Source organism: Martes martes (genome assembly GCF_963455335.1).
Source record: "Martes martes genome assembly, chromosome: 2".
Classification (NCBI taxonomy): domain Eukaryota; kingdom Metazoa; phylum Chordata; class Mammalia; order Carnivora; family Mustelidae; genus Martes; species Martes martes.
This window is the reverse complement of record NC_137889.1, coordinates 85,110,426-85,138,035: the sequence shown is the minus strand read 5'-3', so window position 1 is coordinate 85,138,035 and position 27,610 is coordinate 85,110,426. Positions and strand designations below refer to the sequence as shown.

The window sequence follows — 27,610 nt, the reverse complement described above, 5'->3', positions numbered from 1 at the left end:
TTGTCCTATTTTCAAGACCAAACCTGATACTGGGCTGCCCGCACACCCACTGCTGACACAAGCAGGTTCCCTGGATAATTCCCAGGCAGAGCCCACTGTGTTGTCCATTCCCGTGAGATTCAGACCCAGGCTCCACCTGCTTTAGTCCCGAGTTCCTCCCTGCACCCGAAACTCCACTTTTTCTCACACCCAGACCCTTCTCTCCCTGGTCCTTCTTGGCTATCTGTTCACTTACAGCTTTCCGACTTTCCCAGCCAGCGTCTTGGGCACACACTGCAGCTTTTCCATCCATGTGGCATCGAGATTCAGTTTTAAAAAGGAAATTATGAGCAAAAGAGTAAATTATTCAGCAGGGATTATCAGAACAGAGAGAGAGAGATGGCCCAGGAGGATCAAGGCGTGGGGTTTGGGGGATGGGAGTTAGCTAAGGGAGGCAGAGGAGATGGTGGGGGCGGGGAGGAGGGAACAATGAGGAGGGAAGGAGGTGACAGCGCTCCCTGACTTGCCATCTCCCTTGACCCACCGAGAGTAGATGAAAGTTGCCTTCCATCACTGGCTTGATGAAGCCCACGTGGTTTCCTGTGAAAAGGATACACATGATTGCAGGAGAGCTGGTAGGTGTTTTCAATGAGTCCTTCTTCATCAAGCTCCACGATGATCTTCTGACCACAGACGGCGCAGATATTGTCTGACAAGTTCCTCGTGGGCATCCCACTGACGCTGTAGAACTGTTGGGGGAGATGCACAGAGCATTGTTAGAAAGGAGGGCAAGTGCCATTCATTCTCTGAACACATCAACACAGAGTCCTTACTGCTTCTTCCTTGGTTTAGAAGCACTCTTCCCCATAGGAATGCTTCAGCGGGGCTGAGGTCTTCAGGCAAGAGTCCACTGAACCCCACATGGACCCAAAGCACACGGCTAACTATAACCTCCAACTTAACCTCCTCAATGTGAATCCTTCAAGGGGAAAGGTCTCTTATCCAGGGCTATAGTTCATAGCTTTTTAAGGAAGCTTTTTAAGGTTACCCAGATGCTGACCCTTTCTCTTATTCTGGAGATTGATTCACAGGTCTGGAGTAAACTGAGGCGTTGCTGTATTTCTTAATTCCCATGTGATGAGAAGGAGCACATGGACGAATCCCATTGGGTGCAATGTTTTTAGAATTCTAACTTGGGATTCCGGCATCTTTTAGTACTGCTGATGAAGACTGATTCCAATATTGGCAGTATATTAGAGTCCCTAAGAAGCTTGTCTTTTAAGATTATTTATTTATTTATTTGAGAGAGAGAGAGAGAGCACAAGCAGGGGGATGGGCAGAGGGAGAGGGAGAAACACTTCTCTGCTGAGCCGGGAGCCTGATGTGGGGCTGGATCCCAAGACCCCGAGATCATGGCCTGAGCCAAAGCTGGATGCTTAACTGACTGAGCCACCCAGGTGCCCCTCAGAATCCCTAAGAAGCTCTTTTTTAAAAATAAATATTCATTTAATAATTATTTTAAACTTAAAAAGATGTGACAATAGTGCGAGCCCCCATATACCATGTCCCCTATTTTTAACATCTCACATTAGTATGGTACCTTATTACTCAATGAACCAACATTGACACTTAGTGTGAAATAAAGTACATACTTTATACATATTTTATTCAGATTACTTGGGTTTTTTAAAGATTTTATTTATTTGACAGAGACACAGCAAGAGAGGGAACACAAGCAGGGGGAGTGGGAGAAGAAGAAGTAGGCTTCTCACTGAGCAGGGAGCACGATGCAGGGCTCGATCCCAGGACCCTGGGACCAGGACCTGAGCTGAAGGCAGATGTTTAACAACTGAGCCACCCAGGTGCCCCTGTTTTTTTTTTTTTTTTTTTCCTTCTAATCTAATGTCCTTATTCTGTTCCAGAATCTCATCCAGGATACCACTTAGGCTCCTCTTGGTTATGGTGGTTTCTCAGACTTCGATTTTTTTTTTTCAATGACTTTGACAGTTTGGCAAGTATTGTGTGGAATGTCCCTCAAATGGAATTTAGCTTGTGTCTTTCTCTTGAAGACACTGATGTTATGGGGTTTAGAGAGGAAGATAAGAGAGATGACATTCTTATCACACCATAGGGCGCGTATATGCTTTCAACAGGACTTACCGCTATTGCTCTTAACCTTGATCACCAGGCTTGTGACAGTGTTTGTCACGGTTCTCCATTATAAATCTACTCTTTCTTTTATTCCTTCCTATTCTGTACTCTTTGGAGGGAAATCACCCTGAGCAGCCCATTCATAAGGAGAAGGGTGTTCTGCTCAGTCAGTGAGGTTTTTCCAGAGAAAAGGAAACAATAGGGGGCGTGTGTGTATCTAGACTAGTGTTTGGGTGTTCAGTCCAACAAGTGAGCACCCTAGCCTACCCAAGCTGACACAAAAAACTTGACCATACAGCCTTCTTAAGGTTGGAGTACCTACATAAATTATGTGGAATTCTTCTGCATAAGAGATTTGTCCGTTCTCCACTCATTTATTCATATCAATACGGACTCGTGATATTTATTTTAGAATTGGGTTATAACCCAATGCTCCTGCTACTACTTCTACTGCTGCTATTTTGTTGCACAGATTATTCCAGCTTTGGCCATTGGCAGCTTTTTCAGTTGGCTTCTGTATCTCTCTGACTAACCCTTATCATTGTGGTATTTTTTTGTTTGGTTGGTTTTTTGAGTCCTTGCTTAACTTCTGGCAGTACACTATACTCCAGGCTCATTTGTATGTTCCCTACCAAGACCTAGAATCAACCATTTCTCCAAGAAGCCCTGGTTCCTTTTGTTGTAGAATGGTATTAGAAAAGATCTGGGCTCGGGGCATCTGGGTGGCTCAGTCAGTTGAGCACCTGCCTTCAGCTCAGGTCATGATCCTGGGGTCCTGGGATCGAGTCCCACATTGGGATTCCTGCTCAGTGGGGAGCCTGCTTCTCCCTCTGCCTGCTGCTCTCCCGTTCATGTTCTCTTTCTTGCTTATCTCTCTTTCTCTCTCAAATAAATAAATAAAATTATTCAAAAAAGAAAAGAAAAGAAAAAAAGAAAAGATCTGGGCACGAGGTGTGCTCCTTGCTACTAGGGTGTCATTGCTTCTAGGGCTTCTTAGCTAACAGAGCCAGGAAATGGATCTGTATAAACTAACCCATGGTGTTTAACATAGCAATAGATAGCCCTGTATGTATCCATCTATATATATATTTTTAAGATTTTATTTATTTATTTGACAGAGATCACAAGAAGGCAGAGAGGCAGGCAGAGAGAAAGAGGAGGAAGCAGGCTCCCTGCAGAGCAGAGAGCCCAATGTGCTTGATCCCAGGACCCTGGGATCATGATCTGAGCCGAAGGCAGAGGCTTTAACCCACTGAGCCACCCAGGCGCCCCATGTATCCATCTATATTAAGATACATATAACCTGTATTGATCTACACATGAGTTCAGACTGTCTTTAACTGGAATCCAATCCATTACTACATGGATCATTCTAGCCTTCTCTTCTTGCATGTTTGTAAACTTCTTCTTCTTTTTTTTTTAAGATTTTATTTATTTATTTGACAGAGAGAAAGAGAGAGAGAGAGAGAGATCACAAGTAGGCAGAGAGGCAGGCAGAGAGAGCAGGGAGGAAGCAGGCTCCCTGCGGAGCAGAGAGCCCAATGTGTGCCTCGATCCCAGGACCCTGGGATCATAACCTGAGCCGAAGGCAGAGGCTTTAACCCACTGAGCCACCCAGGCGCCCCTGTTTGTAACCTTCTGAGAGTGAGAGACATAGCTCCCACTATGGGTCCTCCATTTGCTTAGTTGTTCAGTTCTGGAATACATGGATAGCAGTATCAGAATTGTTAACCCATAGCCTCGAGGGAAACCACTTTATGAACTAGAGTACAGCACTTATGTTTGGTTCCTTTGCTTTTAATCTTTGATCTCTACTCATTTCAAAGGTATTTAAGTCAGCACTTTCTTCTCCTACTCCCTGCATTGTGGTTATCTCATATATTTGTAATACAGTTAGATTCTTTTGTCACAGTCTACACTATTTCCTGGCATTCTCTCCCATCCTAAATGATTTTCTAGATTTGTATACATTGTTTCACCCTTTCTGCTACAAAGCACTATTGATTTTTATAAATATACAGTGTCACGTATTTACCATTACAGTCGTACAGAATTTCACTGCCCTCAAAAATTCCCTGTACTTCACCTATTCAACCCTGTTCCCCCCTAAACCTCTGGCAACCACTGATCTGTTTACCATCTCCATAGTTGTGCCCTTTCCAAAATGTCATATAAATGGAATCATATAATATGTAGCCTTTTCTTATTGCCTCCTTTCACTTAGCAATATATATTTGCAATTCATCCATGTTCTTACATGGCTTAATAGCTCATTCCTTTTCCTGAGGAGCTTTTAAAACGAAGCAGATGCATTGGCTCCGCTCCCAGAGATTCTGACTTAATTAGTCGGCTGTGGGGCTTAGGCACTGGTGTGAGAATGGAAATTGCTCCTCCTTTCCCTCCTCCTTATCTTTGTCATAAGCATATGTACAAGCATGCATGCACATGCACGTGCACACACACACACACACACACACACGCACCTCATCAGTTCACGTCAATGTTGGCTGTGCCAAGAGATAGCCTGAAGCAGTGGGTTTTATATATTTGATAGATGGAGTTAAGATGACAGAGGATGATAAAAAGTTGAAGACTTCTGAAGTGGGATCAGGTGAGAAGTCTCTAGAAAGCTGGTGCTTAAAAACTTGTCTTATGAGGTTGAATCTCTTCTTCCTGGTCCACTGGAGGACAGAGGACATACAATTCTTCTCCTCGTCTCCTGTCCATAGACAAGCACAAGAGACTTTGGGAATTTTTTAGGAAATACGGCTTCTGGCCTTTGCTAGAGGAAGTAGGAGTGGAAGTGTTCCCTTCTGTGCTCACCATAAACATTAGAAAAAAGGCAGTTGTCCCATAGATGATGCTTGGCAGAGAAATTCCCAAAGGTATCTTGTTCTAGCATTATACCACAGAAGTGGATTCCAGGCTATAGGAAAAGAATAAGATAGAGCCTACAGAAATGGAGAAGGGCAGGTGGGATGGGGATGAAGTCAAGGTCATGTCTACTTGGTCCTGCCCCATAAACGGAGAGAGAGAAGAATGGCCCTGAATTACACTCTTCCCTTGCCACTTGCACTAGCTTTTCCACTTCATATCTGGTGTGTACCAAGAGAATGGTAGAGGACAGAGACAGGAATTCTTGAAACCACTGGGTCATCCCTGGAGCCTCTGTAAGTTTTTAAGAGATATGCATGTGTCAGACGTAGACGAATGCTCCTAACATTTGAATCTGGAATCCATCTAACTAGAAAGTATGTCTATTTGGAGTTTTAAGAGAGTTTTTAAAAAAGCTATTAGGGATATATATGTTTTTAATTCTAGAGAACAACATGCAGTCAGGATACATTTAGCTCAGTTTTTGTATCTTCTACTTCTTCTAATGCTGTGTAATAACTGATCTTTATGAGGAGTAACCCTGAGGCACTGATGGATTCCAAAGTACTATATGTGCATCAGATATGACTTTCTGTGTTAGGCAGATGGAAAGATTTTTGTTATTATTGAATTTTTACTAATCTTTTTTTTTTTAGAGAGATGGGGGAGGGGCAGAGGGAGATGGAGATAAAGAATCTTAAGTGGGCTCCAAGGCCAGCATAGAGTCCAGTGTGGGACTCGATTTCATAACCCTGAGATCATGACCTGAGCTGAAATCAAGAGTCGGACACTTACCCGACGGAGCCGCCCAGGCATCCCTACCTAATCCTTTCAGTTGGAGTATGCTACTTATTGTTGCTTTCAAATAATGACTTTATTTAAAAAGAGGCCTTTGGGGGCGCCTGGCTGGCCCCGTCTGTACAGCATGTGACTCTTGATCTCAGGGCTGTGAGTTTGAGCCCCATGTTGGGTGCAGAGATGACATAAACATAAATAAACAAATAAAAAGATGAGATGCCTTACTTCCAAACACTTTATATAAGTGAGAAGTATATTTTCTAATCAATTAGCAAAGATAATTTTTGATGCAAGGAGATTCAGGGAGCACTTGGCCTGGAAGAACCAAAAAAGACCAACATGTTTCTGAAAACAGATGCAGATGTGTAAGATGAGATACATTTCTTCAAGTGGTTTCAGAGAATGAAAGCAACACTTACCCCTATTGTAGAAGCCATGTAATCTGAACAGATCTCTGCAAAGTCTCTCCCCATCACACCATAGTAGAGGCCATAGAACAAGGATACGATACCAAAATCCATGGAATCTCTGGCCTTGATTCTGTTGAAAACAACAGTGTACCGAAATAAGAACGTGGCATTCAGGGGGCTTGGGAAGGGCTCCAGCTTAGAAGACACTTCCTGCCAGAGTATCTAAAATTTGGAAATTTGGGAGCTTTTTTTTAATTGATTTTTAAAAATTCCTTCCTTCCTTCCTTCCTTCCTTCCCTCCTTCCTTCCCTCCCTTCTTTTTTTTCCTTTCTTCCTTTCAGAATTTTAAATTCTCTAAATTCCCCTCGGATTTTATTACTCAGTGGCAAGTGGACAAAGTAATTCTTGAGAAGGTACTTCTAATGAGTGGTTCTCAGGCTGGGCTATGCAAAGAAAGGCCTCGGATTTTATTACTCAGTGGCAAGTGGACAAAGTAATTCTTGAGAAGGTACTTCTAATGAGTGGTTCTCAGGCTGGGCTATGCAAAGAAAGGCCTCGGATTTTATTACTCAGTGGCAAGTGGACAAAGTAATTCTTGAGAAGGTACTTCTAATGAGTGGTTCTCAGGCTGGGCTATGCAAAGAAAGGCCTGGGCGGCTTGTAAAACTGCCCCCTGCACCTGGGCCCCCCAGGCCAATGACATCTGATTCTCTGGGGGTGGGGCCTGTGCAGCAATATTTTTGGAACCTCTCCAGACCCCAGGTGATTCCAGGGGGCAGCTAACATAAAGAACCTCTTTAACTGAGTTGTGGTTCTCAGCCTGAAATATAGATTAGAATCACCTGGGGGAAGGTTTAAGACTCTGGGGATCAGGAGCTGTAATGTGTTTGGCCTGGGATGAGTCAGCCCAGCAGTGCTTTTTAGAAGTTCCTCAGGTTTGGGAATCTCTGCTTTCAAATACTTTACTTAACGGATACTCCAGATAGATAGGATTATCCCCACTTTGCATTTGAAAAAATGGAGATATAGAAGAAATGATTTGCCTAACATGACAATTGGTCCCAGGGATCAAGCTCCAATTTTGAGGCCCTTTGGTACTGTGCCACTGTTGCCATGTATTAGTCAGAAAAAAAAACAAAAAACAAAAAAAAAAAAACAAAAAACAAAACAAAACAAAAAAAACCCCACAAAACAAAACTGTGCAAGTTGGATCACATTTCAAATATAATAGGATTCTCTAGGATAACCCCACCCCATTTTTGAAAAAAAGGTTTTGTGTATGAGAGAGAGAGAGGGCACACAAGCAGGGGAGAGGCAGAGGCAGAGGGAGAAGCAGGCTCCCCGCTGAGCAGGGAGCCAGAATTCAGGCAGTGAGCCCAGGACTCCGAGATCATGAACTGAGCTGAAGGCAGCCGTTTAACCACCCAGGCACCTTACCCCACTCCATTTTTAAGGGAAATATTTCTTTAAGAAATGAACAATCGGCCCCTAATTTAATTAGCTCCTAATTTAATGAATCTTGATCATTAGGTACTAAGGTCTTAATTGGAGATACTTACCTGAAAAGTAAATTGAATCCACATATTGTAAACATGATAGCCAAATAACCCACAACACCAAATGCATAGCTGAGTTTGTAGATTAGAAGAAACCATTTGTAGACCAATCTGTGAAGGGCAAAGTGGGGATAAATACAGAACATGATATATTATAAAGTATTTTACCTTCCTCAAACATTTTTGTAAGTCAGTTTTTAATTTCTAGAATTCTATTTTTTATGTAATATATGTGAGTAGATTATATCAGCTAAACTCAATAATAATCTACAGTTTTAATATATCAACAAAGTGTATAAATAGTATGCACACGCATATACAAATTCATTGTAACTTATCTATATTCCTCACGTAAGAGTGATCTTCAGGGATGGTTTCTCTGTCTGGGACGCTGCCTCCCCTCCTCTTTTTTGGCCCTAGGGTTATCTTAGAGTGGCTTTGGCAGGAATAGCTTGGAAGTAAGCAAAAGAGGAACAGAGAAGTCAGGAGGAGGGAATCTCCTCTCTTGGGAGTTTCTCCCCACTCCAGTTCCTGCTGCCCTTCCACCCCTCCCCCAGCCCCAGGGCAGATGTCATCAGTAGTGAGCTCAGCCTCATCCCAAGTCCTCTCCACTCACAGAGCCCCTCCCCTAGCCCTGGGATGGAATCAGAAGTGAGCCTCAGGCTGGTTTTCTCCTGCTCTGTGGATAGGTCCTGTGTGTATCCCAGCATGTACCCTGACCACTCTTAAAGCCTTTCCTTCTTCCCATGGGGTTGAAGTGGAGAAGTGGGAGATGGCTATAGAGAGGAAGGGTATAGATGATCTGGCAGGGAGCCCCATACCCCGTTTGTTTCCCTTATCCCTGACAGTAAAATCCCTTAGAAAAACTACAGAGGGGGCCACGTGGCTGCTTCGTGCCTGGTAGGATGTGGGAAGAGGTCAGGAGCCCAGATCCCCTGGGCAAGTACCACAGAGCAAGGTTGTGCCCACTGGAACAAGAAGAGGCGGTAGAAGGAGAAGGAGCAGCTGGGTGCTGTCCTTGGGTCCCAGAGTAAAGAAGCAGGTGGCTGGACTGTTGCTCCCAAGTAGGAGGCCTTGTTTGCCTCTCAGTTTGTCCCTCTGGTTCTCAGAAGCCCCTGTTCCTGCCTTTAACAGTGCTCTTCACTGTTAGAATGAGTGGAGAATCACAGTCCAGAGACTACCATGCTGTCTTACCTTCACCCCCTGGAGCCCTGCCTCCAACTCTCTCACCTCCCCCAGCTTCCTCTCTGTTGGAGCCATTGCTCCCAATGCTTAAGTTCTATGATATTACTGATGCAGTGTTTCGAAGTTATTTTAAAAGATGTCCTGCTTCACTGACTTCTAGTCAGGAAGGACCTTCTGAAGCATGACACTTTACATGGGGTTGGTGGACTGGCTTGAGACACGAGTTGTCATTTACATAATTTCTTTTTTTTTTAATTATGTTATGTTAGTCACCATACAGCACATCATTAGTTTTTGATGTACTGTTCAATGATTATCTGCATATAATACCCAGTGCTCATTACAACACGTGCCCTTCTTAATACTGATCACCCAGTTAGCTATCCCCCCACTCCCCTACCCTCTGAAACCCTCAGTTTGTTTCCCGGAGTCCAGAGTCTCTCATGGTTCATCTCCCCTACCACCGATTTCCCCCCCTTCAGTTTTCCCTTCCTTCCCCTAAGGTCCTCTATGCTATTCCTTATGTTCCACATATAAGCGAAACCATATGATAATTGTCTTTCACTGCTTGACCTATTTCACTTAGCATAATTGCCTTCCATTCCATCCTTGTTGATGCAAATGGTGGGTATTCATCCTTTCTGATGGCTGAGTATTATTCCATTGTATATATGGACCACATCTTTATCCATCCATCTGCTAAAGGGCATCTCGGCACCCTCCACAGTTTGGTGTTGTGGACATTGCTGCTGTGAACATTGGGGTGCATGTGGTCCTTCTTTTCACTACATCTGTATCTTTGGGGTAAATACCCAGTAGTGAAATTGCTGGGTCGTATTGTAGCTCTATTTGAAAGAAATTGAGGAAGACGAAAAAAGATGGAAAAGCATTCCATGCTCATGGATTGGAAGAATAAATATTGTTAAAATTTCTATCCTACCCAGAGAAATCTACTTTGAATGCCATCCCTATTAAAATACCATTGGGGGGTGCCTGGGTGGCTCAGTGGGTTAAAGCCTCTGCCTTCGGCTCAGGTCATGATCTCAGGGTGCTGGGATCGAGCCCCACATCGGGCTCTCTGCTCCGCAGGGAACCTGCTTCCTCCTCTCTCTCTGCCTGCCTCTCTGCCTGCTTGTGATCTCTGTCTGTCAAATAAATAAATAAAAAATCTTAAAAAAAAATACCATTGGCATTTTTCAAGGAACTGGAACAAACAATCCTAAAATTTGTATGGAACCAGAAAAGATCCCGAATTGCCAAGGGAATGTTGAAAAAGAAAAACAAAGCTGGGGGTAGCATGTTGCCTGACTTCAAGCTATATTTCAAAACTGTGATCATCAAGACGGTATAGTACATACTGTCTTGTACAAAAACAGACACATAGATCAATGGAACAGAATAGAGAGCCCAGAAATGGACCTTCAGCTCTGTGGGCAACTAAAATTTGACAAAGCAGTAAAGACTATCCAATGGAAAAAAGATAGTCTCTTCAATAGATGGTGTGGGAAAAACTGGACAGCCATATATAGAAGAATGAAACTTGACCACTCTCTTACACCATACGGAAAGATAAACTCAAAATGATGAAAGACCTCAATGTGAGACAGGAATCCATCAAAATCCTGGAAGAGAATATAGGTGGTAACCTCTTTGACATCAGCCACAGCAAACTCTTTCAAGATACGTCTCCAACGGCAAGGGAAACAAAAGCAAAAATGACCTTTTGGGACTTCATCAAGATCAAAAGCTTCTGCACAGCAAAGGAGACAGTCAACAAAACTGAGGCAACCTACAGAATGAGAAGATATTTGCCAATGACATTACAGATAAAGGGCTAGTATCCAAATTCTACAAAGAACTCTTCAAACTCAACAGTCAAGAAACAAATAATCAAGTAAAAAAAATGGGCAGAAGACATGAACAGACACTTCTCCAGAGAAGACATACAAATGGCTAACAGACACATGAAAAAGTACTCAACCTCGCTAGCCATCAGTGAAATACAAATCAAAACCAAAATGAGATACCACCTTCCACCAGTTAGAATAGCAAAAATTAACAAAACAGGGAACAACAAATGTTGGAGAGGATTGCTGTTGGAGTAGATGAAATATTGGAGTGGAGAAAGGGGAACCCTCTTACACTGTTGGTGGCACAGCCACTCTGGAAAACAGTGCGGAGTTTCCTCAAGTAGTTAAAAATAGCGCTACCATTTACATCATTTCAAGGATGAAGGGCTGGGCTATGTGGGCCACGCCTCTTCCTGCAGGAATAATCCTGCCCATGGGGGTGGTCGCCCGTGGGGAGTTCCATGGAGACGGAAACTCACACAGGACTGCACAAGGGGGGTCAAGTCGCTCTGAGCCTTTGGCATCTCTGAAAGGGGTCAGCGAGGGCTTTGAGGGGGGTCTTTCTGCCAAAGTGACTCTTTGGTCTTTTGATCCGTTTGATCCGCCGGTGCCTAGCAGTTTTGATCACTGCTCAGGGCAGTCCGGTGGAGGCTAAAGTCTGGTGTTGATAAAAGGGGTGATGGTGGGGAGAGCGGCCAGTTCTGAGAGGGCCTCCCGTCTGCCCTCACAGCACCTGCCAGCACCAGAGTGGCGGTCCTAGAACTCCAGGTGTACTCCAACTCGATGTATTTGAGAGGGGCCCCTAAAGGTTGTGCCAGCACCAGAGGTGTTCCTGACTTTTTAAATTTTGGGGTTTCTCTGTGCTAAGCGATTTGTTGATGTCCTGAAGGGAGAGCACGCTGGTGGGAGGAGGGGTTTTGCATGCAGCTTGTCCTTGGTATGATTCTGGGCTCCCCTTCCCCGTCACTGACAGTGGGACTCTGGCCATCTTACTCTGGCATTTCTTCCTGGGAGTGTCCCATTTATAAAGTGGGGGTGACCACACTCACTCCTGTGGTAGTCCTGAAGATTATGTGGGACAATGTTCAGAAGCCTCGGCACATTCAATACTCAATATGTCATATAATTATTACAGATGTGTTAGATTTTTCCAAATCCCCCACCCCCAAATCTTCCTGCTTATTGGGGGTACATGTTTCTAGAGTGCTAGAGTCCAGAACTCCCTTGCTTCTTAGATTACAACTGGAAGGCAGAGAAACCGGAATAGGAATCGTGTAGCCTCCGCAAAGACAGATGTGGCCAAGCCCGGCTCTGTTGGCCCGTTTGTGGCCTGTTTTTGAGCCTGAACTCTACTGCAGTAGAGAGGAAACTCCCTTTCCTTTCTGTTACTCTGACCCACCGGTCAGGGCTTGGTATATTCTGGGGTAGGAACAGCTGGTTTTAAATGGTGTCGGGGCAGGGGACCCCCTCCCCTTGGGTCCCTTTGCACCTTGCTGATTTGCTCTGACCAGTTTTCCCAGCCTGTAATGAAATCCTGTTTCCAAATGGAATATGGCTACGAAGTGATTTACCTATGAGATGATGATTAAACAAAGATCCATAAAGATCTTTAGGGCCTCCTACCTCTCAAAAACAGGAACTTCTTTTTCTAGGCTGCTTTTCTAGGAGTTAATGGGATCCTAATTAGCCTCTCCCATTGTCCTCTCTTCAAATGGTGGCTAGGTATTTCCTTAAATGGTAGTGAGGCCTTGTTGGCTGTCAGACCCTGTCTGCCAGGGCTCAGAGTGTGGAGGCAGGAGAAGCTGAAATGGATGCGCGGTGGGTACAGATCCCTGGCCATCTGAGATAAATGAGGCATGAAGTATAACGAGGTAGCATTTGCATATTCTTTGTCATGAAGTTCCCCTGCCTAGAACGAGCTAACATCTACAGAAATACTGTGTCTAACTGGGTTGATTCATTCTACAGTGAACTAGTCTCACTGAAATACAATATAGATTATATCCAGGGAATGGAAACAAGTACGTTTTGGTTCATCCAAAATTTGGATCATTTTCACAAGTCTTAAATAACTGGCAACATTTTTTTAAGGAGAAATTGTGCCATATGTCCATGTGCTGATGGGCAAGTCAGACCGTGCAAAGGCTGTCGAAAACCCCAAACTCCCCTGTTTGGGAGGTCTCCTAACACCACCCCAAAGTTCTTCCCAAAGAGGGATTAAGTTAAACATCAACCCGAATTACTTATTTGAATGTCAATCTTTTTAAAAAATTATTTATTTTTTAAAGCAGTCTGTGCATCCAAAGCATGGGGCTTGAACTCATGACCCTGAGATCAAGAGTCACATGCTCTTCTGGTTGAGCCAGCCAAGAGGCCCTCGAAGATTCATCTCTATCATTACGTTTATTTATCTGATTTTTCTCACCACATATTTTTTCTTCTCCAAAGTAGAAGGAAAAGTTGGTATTCGTCTCTCCCACTTTTTTAGAGGATTAACAACAAACAACTGAATGGCTAAACAATCATAAAAACATTTCACAGGAGCTGAGGATTTATTCTTCAACAAAGATCAAAATTTGACATTGTCTTATTACCATGTAACACTTTACACATTTTCTCCTTATCCCATTTCAATTTTATCTAGACTCAGATTCAGATTTTATCTAGAGAACAAAGAGAGCAAAAGCAAACTTGGGGGCACATTATGAGGTTAAAAGCACTTTCGAAAGATTTGTAGATGATATGATGGGAATTAGAGAAATGTCAAAAGGTTGGCCATGGTAATTAAGATGGTCATTGGAATATGAAAACCTCATTTGTTACGAGAGGAGTAAGTTGTCCATTGCTTATGATTTGTCTGACATAAAATACATACATAGTTGTTAGAAACACCAACATCTAACTCTTGCTCTATTATAAAATATGTGTAACCCAACTTACAATGGAATCAAACAAAATGCTGAGCTAAAAATAAAGATGAAAATGGTGCTCTAGAAAGTTTAAACTTTCACTTTATACTTTCACTTCTCTTTCTTCTGGAAGCAATAAATGTTATAGGTATGTCCAAATCGCCATTAAATAATGAACATGAACTCACAGCAGTACAGCTAATCTCTAAATAGTCTGGCTAATGAAGGCAAAGGAAGTGTAATGCTTTCCTTCCCCATCCAGGAAAAAATGGAATTAAAGTATACTTCTTAGTGGTTACAATAGGGAGGACGTCAGGGGAGAAACAAAGGGAATACATACCGTGGTGTTCTCCCTGAGAGGGGTTTTCGGGTAGCTCTGAAGAGGATGTAACTGGTAATAACCGAGAACATTCCCCACAGAGACAGAAACCGCCACCAGGAGAGTTTTATCGTGAAATAGAGAGGGACAACCCACATCTGTAAGAGTGTCACCAGCTGTCAGAAAAATGAACAGAAAGTCTCTTTCAATGACTGAAGGCCCAGAATGACAAGTCCACTAGTAAATGATTCAGAAGCTACTCTGGGGGGAACCACCTCTACCACCCTGTCTGTAACATGCAACTGGCTCACCGTCCAGCTGTAAGCTCTTCTGTACATGCAAAGTTTTGAGGGACTTGGTTTGGTCATCTAAAAATTCAAATGGGAAAGAACCCCAAATCATCACTTCCTTTTACGTCTTTTTGCCTGGGTATTTCAGACGAAAGCAAATTTGGGCTTCAAAAGCTACATGACTTTGGACAAATGAGCCTCACTTGTGTTGTAAAATTGGGGGTAATAATGCCTGTCCTGTTTGCCTGTGCTGACTGAGGGAGGCTCAGACCATCACAGATAGGAAAGTGCTCTGGAAACAGTATGTAATACAGGGAGCCAAGCGACTGTTTTTCCTATCACGAGCACATGTACAAATGCACAGTGATGTCAAAGGAGGAAGTGAGGTCATAGCAGCTCCTGGGACCGCTTTGTCTGCTGCCCCAGTGCATTGTGTAGGGTTAACCCTTGTGTCCCATCTGTGGGATCACCTCACCCCCTGACTATTCGATATGAAGCCCATCTTTTTGCTTCTTGCTTTGCCTTTTTAGGTACTGGTGGCTTTTCCAGGCAAGCCAAGATGTGAAGCAAACTCTTTCCTGTTCATCTGTGTGTAACTCCGTGTGGCCTATACCACTGACCCGAGTGCAAGTGACCTTAGAGGGTTAAGTTGCCTGGCCCCAATCCCATGTGGCAGAAGCAGGAGGGACTGAGCTGCTGGCTTGTGGGTCAGCTTGATACCGTCACCACACTGACAGGCGCATTCTTTAGATCAGGCCCGATACCAGCTATCACCTCTCCTGGGAAAAGCAGACAGGCTTAAACAACAGCCATAACCTCTGATCTTTTATGTTTGATCACGTGCACACTAACCACCTATGATCTGCTCAGCACCAATGTAAGAGGGGGATGGCAAAGACGGTTTGTCTCAGATGAGGGCGTTCACTGGTGGGCACCAGGCAATGTTCTGTTGAGGTGAATTCTGAGCCCGGGGCTTTAACTTTCCATCCTACCTTGTGAGTATGGTTATAGTGAATCTATGAGTTAGCAGCTTTATTTAGGAAATCAAGATGAATATCTATCTAAATAGGACAGACAGGCTTTGCTTAAGGAAGTAGAATACTGGGGCACCCGTGTGGCTCAGTCGGTTAAGTGTCTGTCTTCCGCTCAGGTCATGATCCCAGGGTCCTAGGATCGAGTTCCACATTGAGCTCCTAGCTCAGTGGGGAGTCTGCTTCTCCCTCTCCCTCTGCTTGCCACTCTGCCTGCTTGTGCTCTCTTTCTATCTCTGTCAAATAAATAAATAAAATCTTAAAAAAAAAAAAAAAAAGGAAGTGGAATACTGTTCCTGAGGGCCAGAAACTACATACTAAGTAAGACTAGCTATACTTTAGCACTCAGCACTAGCCACCATGACCCTCTGCTATTGATAGTAAACGTGGGAGGTGCCCTTAAAGAAGATCACACGAGTATTTGGGTCATTTACTTCCTACAGCTGATTTTGGAGATAGTTATCTATGATAAATGTTTTCTGGCTTTTTTAGTTTATTACTTCTGATATTGAAAAAGGAAATGGACATGATTTCCCTCTTTCAAAATCTGATCATCTACCTTTTGCATTTTTCATCTTTCTGTCTTAACAGTTCAATTCATCTTGAGCTCTGGGTGTTGTATGTAGGTGATGAGTCACTGAACTCCATATTGGAAACCAACATTTCACTGTATGTTAACTAACTAGAATTTAAAAATTTGAAAAAAACCCAATTTGATCATTTTTACATTTCCCCCATAAAAATGCTGTAATTTTAAAGAATAATGATTCAGTTCATTTTAATTCAGCAAAACTACCATACCTCTATATTTTATACTTTACATCATAAGCCAGAATAGATTAGACTAATCCATTTCCTCAAGTCCATGGAATTATTATCATCTATAATACTTTGGAGTAATGATTGGGTTATATTTTTATAATACTAGTTCTCCTTGTGAATCAACCCATTTCTAGAAGATCTCAAATTTCTCTTACTCGATGCCTGGGTTTAATTAGCAGTGAATAACCGTGTTCAAATATATAGACATGCTACTTTTAAAAAATAGGCCTGAGAGATCAGAAATAAAAGAAAAGCAAAAAATCATCATATCAGGAATGAAACTGTGTAATTTCTTAACTATCTTTAAAGTGTAAACCCAGTGCCATATTTTCTCAACATGCACGGGGCAAGGTTAGAAATGTGCATTACGAATTCACTAGTTGTAGAGGTCATTTTGAAACGAGGGCCACATTTCGTATCAATTTAAAAGATTCTTTATCAATTTCCAGAGCAGTTCAAACTTCTCATTTTAATAGCAACTGCCACATATGAAATGTAGGAATTTGGTGCCTCATAAATAAATACACGAAATCTGTGAAATCGAGGTGCATGCTTGCAAATGAGGAGGCCTGGCAGCTGGGACACATTAATAATGCCAGAGGGGTCACCATCTGGGCACGTGCATATAAAATACAGCTGCATTCCTGGCCAAGGGCAGCCTGTGCATCTGGATCCCATCACCAAATGTTCTTCCCACCCACATGTTGTGGCAGAAGGAATTTCCTGACGAATCAGATGCTGCCCAAAGGTACCATGCTTTTTCTTGGAGCTAGGCACATCATAAATCGGAAAAGAATAGCAAATCGAGTCAAAACAAAGATAGCTTCTTATTGGCCTAATTATATAGAATGATGATTGGATCACACAACATAAAAGAAAGAGAGAAGGAAAGGGAGGTGGGAGAGAGAAAGAAGAGAGAGAGAGAAAGAGAGAGAGAGAAGGAGGCAGGGAGGGAGGGAAGGAGGGGCAGAAGGAGGAAGTTATGTGATGCTCATTTCCTTTGCACTGCAAATCCCTAAGTATTTGCAGCCATTTGTCCATGTGTCTCTGTGTATTTGTGCAGGTGGAGGTGCAGAAGAGCAAGGAGATGCCAGAGGTAAGCAGACAATTATCATGTAAATAAACGACTCCAGGAAATACTGCTGCTGTGATTAGTGCCAAGGCAATGAAGGAGCATGGACATAAATCAGACAAGTAGGAAGACGGAATCTTGGCATACGAAGGGCCATTAGATTTTCGCTTGGTCCTTACTTCTATCTTCAAATCAGTTCAGACTGTTGATTTTGCTCTTCAAATTCTTCAAGGAGATTCTGCAATGTTATGTATGTATGAAACTGTATCTGTTTGTGTGTTGCCTCATTTTAAAAAGATTCAAGGAGGCATAAGGCTTTACTGGTATGGTAATACGTTCTAGTGTTTCACAGCTATTAACAGGCAGGAAATTGATTTAAATAGAGCAATATTTCAATCTGTGGCAAATTATTTGCCTGTGTGTGGAGGCAAGTTAACAGTGTGTCTGAAGTCCAAATTCTATGTATGTAGTCATCAGGCCTTCTAGTGATCTGAAGAGAAGAACAAGGATTCTTTTTTGGCCCCTTCCCCCTATTTCCTGCAGATATGAAAAGTAGGATATATAAAAGGAGGTGGAGAGGGTGGTGTTGAATGAGATTTTATTTTTTAATTAAATGCTGTTTAAAAAATGCTATTGAAAGCATTTGGAAATAATTTAACTTTGAAGTTCTGCCAAGTCCACACCATATCAACACTATGAGCTGAAAAGAGAAAAATTCAAATATCCAGATGCTCTATCTTGTACTCAAACTGTGACTATTTGGAAACATCCAGGTATTTAGTAATATTCCAAACAAAACAAGAATTTTCCACTTCTCACCTACTTTCTCTCTTCACTTTTTGACATCACACAGGAGCAGTTAATGTTCTATTTTTAAATGTTGTTTTCTAAATAACATGTTTCCTTTGCTCTGGGTATTTATAATAAGCTGCTCTGACACACATACAGTTCCTACAGACCATGGAACAGAATCTAAGACAAATTAAACAGTCACTTCAGAAGCTAGACATTTCTTAAAAGTTGTAATCTGAAAATGTTTCCAGCACTTTGGATTAGTTCCCTCCCCCCTGAAATCCAAATTGTTCATGAAATGATGTGAAACGAATACTATTTTATATGTAGTAGATAATACCTTCAAGGTGTGAATAAATAATAAGTGACTTGGCTCCCACCATGTGCCATTTATTTCTTAATTGTTCCCTTCCAGGATACATATAGAGCAGTATGGCGTTTGCCGTACTCCCATGGGACACTTTTTATCAATTGCTCACGTGCAATTCCCACTGCCTTACTGCTATAGACTCCTCTGATTTCCAAAGGCACTTAAAGCAGCACCTTTCCCCCCTAATTCCCTTCAGTGAGGTTGTTTCATACATTTGTAATGTCACCATCTGCATTTCCTGGGAATTCTTCAATCTCCTAAATGAATTTTAAAAAATTGGCATGCCTTAACTTCCGCTCGGTGTCCTGTACTGTTCAGGGGGATTTGACAAATGCATACAATTTTGTATCCACAATTAAAGTATAATGCAGGTCAATATTATGGCCCTAAAGTCCTCATTTCACTTGTTTGTCCTTCCCTTTTCCCTCCTTGAGCCACTGATAACCAATGGTCATATTATGATCATGCCAATGATCATTTTCTCAGAATGTATTATTGGAATCCTACAGCAGGCAGCCTTTTCAGATGAGCTTGTTTAATCAAGTTTCTTTCATGTCCTTTCATGGCTTGATAGCTTCTACCCTTTTACTGCAGACTAATATTCCATTGTATGGATATACCACAATTTGCTTATCTATTCCAATTTTAAAGGACAGCTTGGTTGTTTCCAGTTTTGGGTAATTATGAATAAAGGCACTATTAAATATTTGCATGCAGGTTTTTATGTCAATGTAGACTTTCAGTTCAACTGGGTAAACACCTAGTAGTGTGATTGCTGGATCACGTAGGAAGACGATGCTTTATGGGAAACTGCCCAGGGGACTTCCAGAGTGGCTTTAGCATTTTGAATTCCCACTAAGATTTCCTGCTTTCTGCGTCCTCATCAGCATTTGGCATTGTCAATTTCTTTGGATCATAATCATTCTAATATGTGTGTATTAGTATCTTATTATTGTTTTAATTTGCAGTTTCCTAATAACATATGCTGATGAACTACTTTTCATATGTTTATTTGCCATTTGTATATTTCCTTGATGAGCTCTCTTTTCAGATCTTTTGGCATTTAACTTATTTTCTTATCATTGAGTTTTAAGCATATTTGGGGTAACTGTCCTGGGATGGATGTTTGTTTTGCAGTTATTTTCTCCCAGTCTGCGACTTGTCTTTTCATTCTCTTCATAGTATCTCTCACAGAGCAGTTTAATTGCAATAAAGTCCAACCTACCAATATTTTCTTTCATGTATCAAGCTTTTTGTGTTCTAAATTCACCAAGATTTTGCTCCCATGTTATCTTCTAGAAGTTTATAGTTTTGCACTTTACATTTAGATCTGTGATCTACTTTGAGTTAATTTAACTTTTTAAAAGATTTTATTAATTTATTTGTCAGAGAGACAGAGAGAGAGCATAAGCAGGGGGAGCAGCATGCAGAGGGAGAGGCAGTCTCCCTGCCAAGCAAGGAGCCCGATGCAGGGCTTGATCCCAGGACCCCAGGATCACGACCTGAGCTGAAGGCAGATTTTTAACCAATTGAGCCACCCAGTCATCCCAAGTTAATTTTAGTGAAATATATGTTCCAGATTTTTTCTTTTTTTTTTCCCTATGGGTGTCCAGTTGTTCCAGCACCATTTGTTAGAAAGACTATTCTTTCTTCATTGAATTATCTTTGCCCCTTTGTCATGGATTAGTTGACTGTATTTGTGTGGGTCTATTTATGGGCTCTCTGTTCTAGTCCATTGATCTAAATGTCTATTCTTTCACAAATGTCACACTGTATTGATTACTATAGCTTTACAATAAGCCTTGAAGTTAGAGTCAATCCTCCAACATTGTTTTCTTTAGTGTTGTTGCCTATTATGGGTCTTTAACCTTTCCATATAAAATGCAGATTTAGTTTGTTGATATTCGCAAAATAGCTTGCTATGATTTTTGATTGGGATTGTATTGAATCTATAGATCAATATCTTAATGATACCGAATCTTTCAATCCATGAATATGGATTATCTTTCCATTTGTTTTAGGTCTCCTCAGTTTTTGCATATACATCTTGCACATATTTTGTCAGATTTATACCTAAATATTCCTTTTTTGAGTGCTATTGTAAATGGTATTGTGTTTTTTCTCAAAGATTTTATTTATTCATTTGACAGACAGAAATCACGAGTAGACAGAGAGACAGGCAGAGAGAGAGGGGGAAGCAGGCTCCCCGCTGAGCAGAGAGCCTGACGTGGGGCTCGATCCCAGGACCCTGAGATCATGACCTGAGCCGAAGGCAGAGGCTCCAACCCGCTGAGCCACCCAGGCGCCCCTGGTATTGTGTTTTGATTTCAAATTCCAGTTGTTCATTGCTAGTATATAAGAAAGCAATAGTCTTTTGTATATTGACCTTATATCCCACAACTTTGTTATAATCAGTTATTAGTTCCAGGGTTGTTTTTGTTGTTGTTGATTCTTTGGAGTTTTCTACATAAGTCATGTCATCTACAAAGGAGCTTTTATATCTTCCTTCCCATTTCTTCCTTCCCAATCTGTATACTATTTATCTGACCCCCCTTTTCTGTTTTATTGTAGTAGCCAAGACTTACAGTACAATTCAGATAGGAGTGGTGAGAAGAGATTTTCTTGTATTCTTCCTTATCTTAAGGGGAAAGCAACCTGTTTCTCATCATTAAGTGTAATCCTAGCTGTAGGTTTTTTTTTTTTTTAAGATTTTATTTTTTTGACAGACAGAGATCACAAGCAGGCAGAGAGAGAGGAAGAAGCAGGCTCCCTGCTGAGCAGAGAGCCAGATGCGGGGCTCTATCCCAGGACCCCGGGATCACGACCCGAGCCGAAGGCAGAGGCTTTAACCCACTGAGCCACCCAGGCGCCCCGTGTAGGTTTTTTTAATAGATATTCTTTATCAATTTGAGGAAGTTCTCTATTTCTAGGTTGCTGATAATTTTTATATGAATGGGTGTTGGACCCTGTAAAATGCTTTTTTCTACATCTATTAACATGATCATAGACTTTTTTCTTCTTCAGTGTCATAATGTGATTGATTACATAAATTCATTTGTTATTTTTGAACCAACCTTACATATTTGGAGTAAATCCCATTTGGCCATAGTGTATAATTCCTTTTATACATTGTTTAATTTGATTTGCTAGTATTTTGTGAGGGATTTTTACATTTGTGTTCATGAGAGGTATTGGTATGATTTCTCCTTCTTGTAGTATCTTCATCAGATTTTGGTATTAGGGTAATGCTGGCCTCAAAGAATGAGTTCTGATGCGTTTTTACTTTTTGGAAGATTGTAAAGAATTCTTCCTTAAATGTTTTGTAGAATTCACAATTGAAATCGTCTGGGCTTGGTGCTCCTTTTTTAGAAAGATATTAATTATTGACTCAAAAAAAAATTTTTTTTTGAGAAAGAGCAGAGTTCGGTGGGGAAGAGGGAGAGACAGAGTATTAAGCAGGCTACAGGCCCAGTGCAGGGCCTGATGCGGGGCTTAATCTCACAGACCTGAGAGCATGACCTGAGCTAAAATCAAGAGTCCAATGCTTAACAGACTGAGCCACCTGGGTGCCTTGACTCAGTGTTTAAAAATAGATATCCACCAGAGGCAGGAAGTATGGGGAGGGTTAAATGGGTGATGGTGGCCAAAAGGTATAAATCTTCAAACTTCAAGTTATAAGATTAAATAAGTCTTGGGGATGTAATGTACATCATGGTGACTATAGTTAACAATAATGTGTATTTGAAAGTTGCTAAGAGAGAAGATCTTAAAAGTTCTCACCACACACACAAAATTATAACTATGTGTAGTGATGGATGTTAACTAAATTTATTGTGGTAATAATTTCACATCATATGCATAGATCAAATCATGAAGTTGCACACCTCACTTAAAATTAATGCAGTGTTATATATCAATTATATCTGAGAAAAAATAGATATAGGCCTATTCAGATTACTCATTTTTCCTTGTGTGAGTTTTGGTATCGTTTGTGTTTTTCGAAGAATCAGTCTATTCTATTTAGGCTACCTAGATTTGTGGGCATAGAGCTATTCATAATAGTACATTATTTTCTTTTTATGTCCATAGGATCAATAATGATGACCTGTCTTTCTTTTATGATATTAGTAATTTGTGTTCTCTTATTTTTCTTGGTTTGCTGGCTACAGCTCTATCAGATTTACTGACCTTAAAAAAAAAAAACACAACAGTTTTTGGTTTCTTTGAGCTTCTCTATTGGTTTTCTGTTTTCAATTCAATTTTTGCCCTAATTTTTATTATTTCTTTTCCCTAATTTTTATTATTTCTTTTCCCTAATTTTTGTTATTTCTTTTCCCCTGACTGCTGTAAGTTTAAATTACTCCTTTTTTTAGTTTCCTAAAGTAGATGCTTAACTGATTTTAGGTCTTTCTTCTTTTCTAATACATGCATTCAATGCTATAAATTTCCCTCTAAGCACTGCTTTAACTTTATCCCACAAATTTTGATATGTTGTATTTTTGTTTCACTTAATTAAAATTATTTTTTAGTTTCTCTTGAGTCCTTCTCTTTGTCTCATGTGTTGTTTAATCTCTAAATATCTCAGGATTTTTCCAGCTATCTTTCTGTTATTGATTTCTAATTTAATTTTTGTGGTCTGAGAGTATACTTTGTATACTTAAATTCTTTAACAAATTTTTTGGTGTGTTTTATGTCCTGAATGTGGTCTATCTTAGTGAATGTTTTATGTGAGCTTGAGAAGAATGTGTACTTTTCTGTTGTTGGATGAAGTATTTGATAAATATCAATTAGCATAGATCGATGAATCATGCTTTTCAGATCAACTCTATCCTCACCAATTTTCTGCCTTCTTACTCTATCAACTGCTGAAGGGAAGCTGTTTATCCAACTAAGCAGTGGATTTGTCAATTTCTCCTTGCAGTTCAATCAGTTTTTGCCTTGTATATTTTGATGTTCTCTTGTTATGTATATACACATTAAGAATTGTTACTCCCTTTTAATAACTGACTCTTTTATCATTATGTATTGCCCCTTTTTTCTCCCTGATGTTTACATCTGTATTCTTATGAGTTTCTTGTCAACAACATATAATTGGGTCTTGTTTTTTAGTTTTCATTTGTTTTATTTTTGATTCACAGTGACAATCTCTGTCTTTTAATTGATGTATTTAGACTATGTACATTTGAAGGGACTGTTAATATAGTTGGATTACTATCTACTATATTTGTAACTGTGTTCTGTTTGTTGCATAATTTTTTGTTTCTTTTCCTCTCTGCCCCACCCCCCTTTTTTAGGCTCTCTGGCTTTAAGTGAGAATTTTATGATTCCATTTTCTCTCCTCTCTTAGTATATGTATTTTTTAAGAAAGAGAGAGAGAGAGCACGGGCATGCATGCACACAAGTGGAGCTGGGGAGAGGGGTAGTGGGAGAGGGAAAGGAAGAATCTTAAGCAGGTTCCATGCCAGCACAGAGCCCAGCACAGGGATCAATCTCATGACTGAGATCACGACCTGGGCCAAAGTCAAGAGTTGGACGCTTAACTGACTGAGCCTCCCAGGTGCTCTAATTACATATTTTTAAAAAAGTGTTTCAGTGGTTGCCCTAGAGTTTGCAATATACATTTACAACTAATCAAAGTCTGTTCTCAAATTATACTATTCTGTTTCACAGGTAGTGCAAGTATCTTATAACACAGAAATCCCAATTCCTCCCTCATGTTTCTTCTAACACTGCTGTCATTCATGTCGTTTACCCATATACTACAATCAACCAGTACAGTAAACCCTTGAACAACATTGATATGAACTGCATGGGTCCGCTTATATGTGGATTTTTTGACAGTACCTTATCATAAATGTATTTTGTCCTCCTTATAATTTTAATAACATTTTCTTTCTTTAGTTTACTTTATTGTAAGAATACAGTGTATAACATATAACATATCCAATATGTGGCAACTGACTCTTTATGTTAATGGTAAGGCTTCTGGTCAACAGTAGGCTATTTAGTAGTTAAGTTCTTGGGAAGTCAGAAGTTATAAGCAGATTTTCAACTATGTGGGGGGTCAGCATCCTGAACCCTTCTGTTGTTCAAGGGTCAATTGTACATTGTTACAATTACTACTTTGAACAAATAGTTATCTATTTGGTCAGTTAAGAATAAGAAGTATCTTATTTTATCTTCATTTATTCCTTTTCTGACACTCTATTTCTTTATGTAGACTTGAGTTTCTGACCTATATAATTTTCTATCTTTCTGAAGAACTTCTTTTAACATTTCTTATAGTCAAGTCTACTATTAATGTATTACCCCATTTTTTTTTTTTTTTTTGTTTATCTGAGAGAGAAATTATTTCACTTCCACTTTTGAAAGGTAATTTTTCTGGGTATAGAAATCTAGGTTGGTGTGTTTGGAAAAGGATTCTTTTATTAGTAAACTGCTTTTACAATGTGTGGCTAAATTTGTGAAACTGTTACATACATCAATTTCTCTTGAATGCACTCAGAGTCAACTAATGGTACTGAACACTCAGTATATATCAGTCACTAAGCTAGAAGTTCTCACAGGACAATGTTTCTGAATCACAATAACTTTGGAGACAGGTTCCTTTCTTCAGTATTTCCATTTTGCAGATTAGGAAACCATGGTTCAGAGATATTTAAGGAACTCATCCTTGATATGAAAAAAAAAACAAACAACCTAGTGAGGCTGGATTCTAGTCTCTACTCCACAACTAATTAGTTATACAAACTTGACCAGGTTATTTAATCTCTCTGAACTATAATTCACAAAAGGAATAAAAAATAATTATCTCCCAAGGTAACTTAATATATAAAAAGCTCACTATCACAACTATAACTGTAACAGTAATTTGTATATAAATTTTTATATTTAGTAATTTATATATAATAGTAATTATAATTAACATGTTATAAATATTAATATATTACCAATATACTGATGGAGATTACAAAATTAAATAATAGAAATAAATCCTCGTACATGGCCCCTTGTAAAAAAGAGCCAGGAACTCTTGAATCTTGTAACTGTGTTCAAAGCTCTTTGTAGCTCTGGTAGGTGTCACATAATCTTAGGTGCCAAGAGAAACAATATAAAAGTTAGGTTCTCCCTGGATGATAAGGCTGTTCAGGTCAGCATTTGTGGAAACATGACCATATCAAATTCCATCCCAAAGTTGAGACGTATGTCAGGCAAAGGGGTTTTTTTGTTACGGTTCACGCATGGTACAGTGAGAATGCTGGAAACTGGTGCTAGAATCAGCTACTGTTGCTCTGGAAATCATTTCCAGATTCAGGGTTTGCAGGTACCACCAAGAGTTTCTGAAATGGCTGTGTTCTGATGCCTGGATCTGGCATTGAACACTTAAGAATTGCAAAGTATGGGGTAAATCTGAGGCAGCAGTATGGGAAAGATCAGCCTCACATGCTGGCTCTCACCTTGAGCCAAATATTGTCAACAGAGACATGAAGGGGAAAGGGACTGCTCCACCCATTCCTTTGGGACATGCGATCATAGATATAGATGGACTGATGGGCAAAGAAGTACAAAATATTCTAGAAGGCAAGCATGTCTATGAGCTAATCTAGGAGAGTCCCAAAGGGCCACCACGAGACCCAAATAGTCCTTGACCACTGCGGGGTATCTTTATCTAGGCTCCTGGCTTCGCTAGAGTGCCAGGCAAGATCACTCTACGAGAGGCTCCTATCACAGGCATCTGGTCAACTGCAAGGGGTTCTCAGAGTCCCTCTGGGTAACCATAAAATAGAGGAGCTGTGTGATAGAAGAACACAGAAACAGCAACCTTGGAGAGCAGAAGTTGGGGGATTAAGGGAGTCCAGTTGTTGGTGAGGGATGGGGTGCAAGCAAAAGTAACAAGCCCAGAAAGTTATTTCAGGCAGCACAACTTGTGGCGGTGAGCGACAGGAAACAATTTGGGAAGACCACTCCAGCTACCCAACACTTGTTAAGCTCAAGGATGTCTACCTGGTGCCAGTGTAGCCTGAGTCATCAAGGGTTCAAACCTCCAAAGGCAACAAGTCCTTCAAGTGGCCTCTGATTCACGGGCTGATCTGTTTGTGGCTAGGTAGAACCAGTGTGTGAGCCCAACATCGACTGGTGTCGTGAAATACATCTTCAGAGAACTGACAGAGGGGCAATTTCTCCAAATATAAGACAGGGACAAATTCTTTTTGGCATAAGCTACCTTGAAAATCATCAAATAAAAATGGTGGAGGAGTAGTGGGACATAGTGCAGGTCAGCTGGCTCACGAGGCATTTCCTTTTAGGAGGCTTTCTATGTAAAATTTACACCAGAGTTGTCATGGAAACTGAGCATGTTTTAAAATATCTAATCCAGAGATCATTATCAGTTATAAGGGAATGATGGAACAGGGCTATGAGTGGTTTCCTTAAGAATCCAGTTTTCTTCTTAAGGACGCGAGAAATTCTGAATATTAGGTTATTTCCATTTTGCAGATGAGAAAACCATAGTTGTTATATTTAAGAAGCTTTTCTTTGATATGAGTGAAACTTATGAAGTTTTATTCCAGTCTTTTTCTTTTACGTGTTTTTTTTTTTTTTTTTTTTTTATTTATTTGACAGAGAGAAATCAGAGCTAGGCAGAGAGGCAGACAGAGAGAGGGGGAAGCAGGCTCCTGCTGAGCAGAGAGCCCGATGCGGGGCTCGATCCCAGGACCCTGAGACCATAACCTGAGCCGAAGGCAGAGGCTTAAACCACTGAGCCACCCAGGTGCCCCCAGTCTTTTTCTTTTAAAAAACAATTTGTTCAAGTACTATATAGAGGATGTTTATTTTAATTGACAAGACAGTGGTACATAGCAGAAAATTAGTGTGTTTGCTTAAACAACAAAAAGACAAGATTTCCCTTTCTAAATAAAATGTGCCACTTGTCTAAACTTAAACATTCTACAGAATTCAAAAGAATCCCTTCAGACCCTGTGCTACACAGGGAATAATTTCTATAATGGGTAAAAATAAAATACAATAAAATACTGGTCTAAGCCAGCACTTCATATGTCACAGACAAGTCTTCTTATATAATGACCAGTCTAAGACCCAGAACCATGTGGAGTGTTAAATGAGGACCTTCTTTCTTTGCAACATACTCAAGTCTAAATGATTGGTTCTCAAATGTGGTCTCTGGCCAAGAGCATCAGCACCA

General features: G+C 40.7%; 1 protein-coding gene across 1 annotated transcript in view; it reads right to left on the bottom strand.

The window, feature by feature from the left end:
• The window catches only part of RNF175 (ring finger protein 175), a gene marked incomplete at both ends in the record, with an annotated part of 43,043 nt that overhangs the window by 4,934 nt on the left and 10,499 nt on the right, over positions 1 to 27,610 (bottom strand). The window contains 4 exons of the mRNA XM_080796888.1: positions 595 to 728; positions 6,222 to 6,342; positions 7,772 to 7,879; positions 14,053 to 14,207. Coding sequence (XP_080653014.1) covers positions 595 to 728; positions 6,222 to 6,342; positions 7,772 to 7,879; positions 14,053 to 14,207 — 518 coding nt within the window. The remainder of the gene's footprint in view (positions 1 to 594; positions 729 to 6,221; positions 6,343 to 7,771; positions 7,880 to 14,052; positions 14,208 to 27,610) is intronic.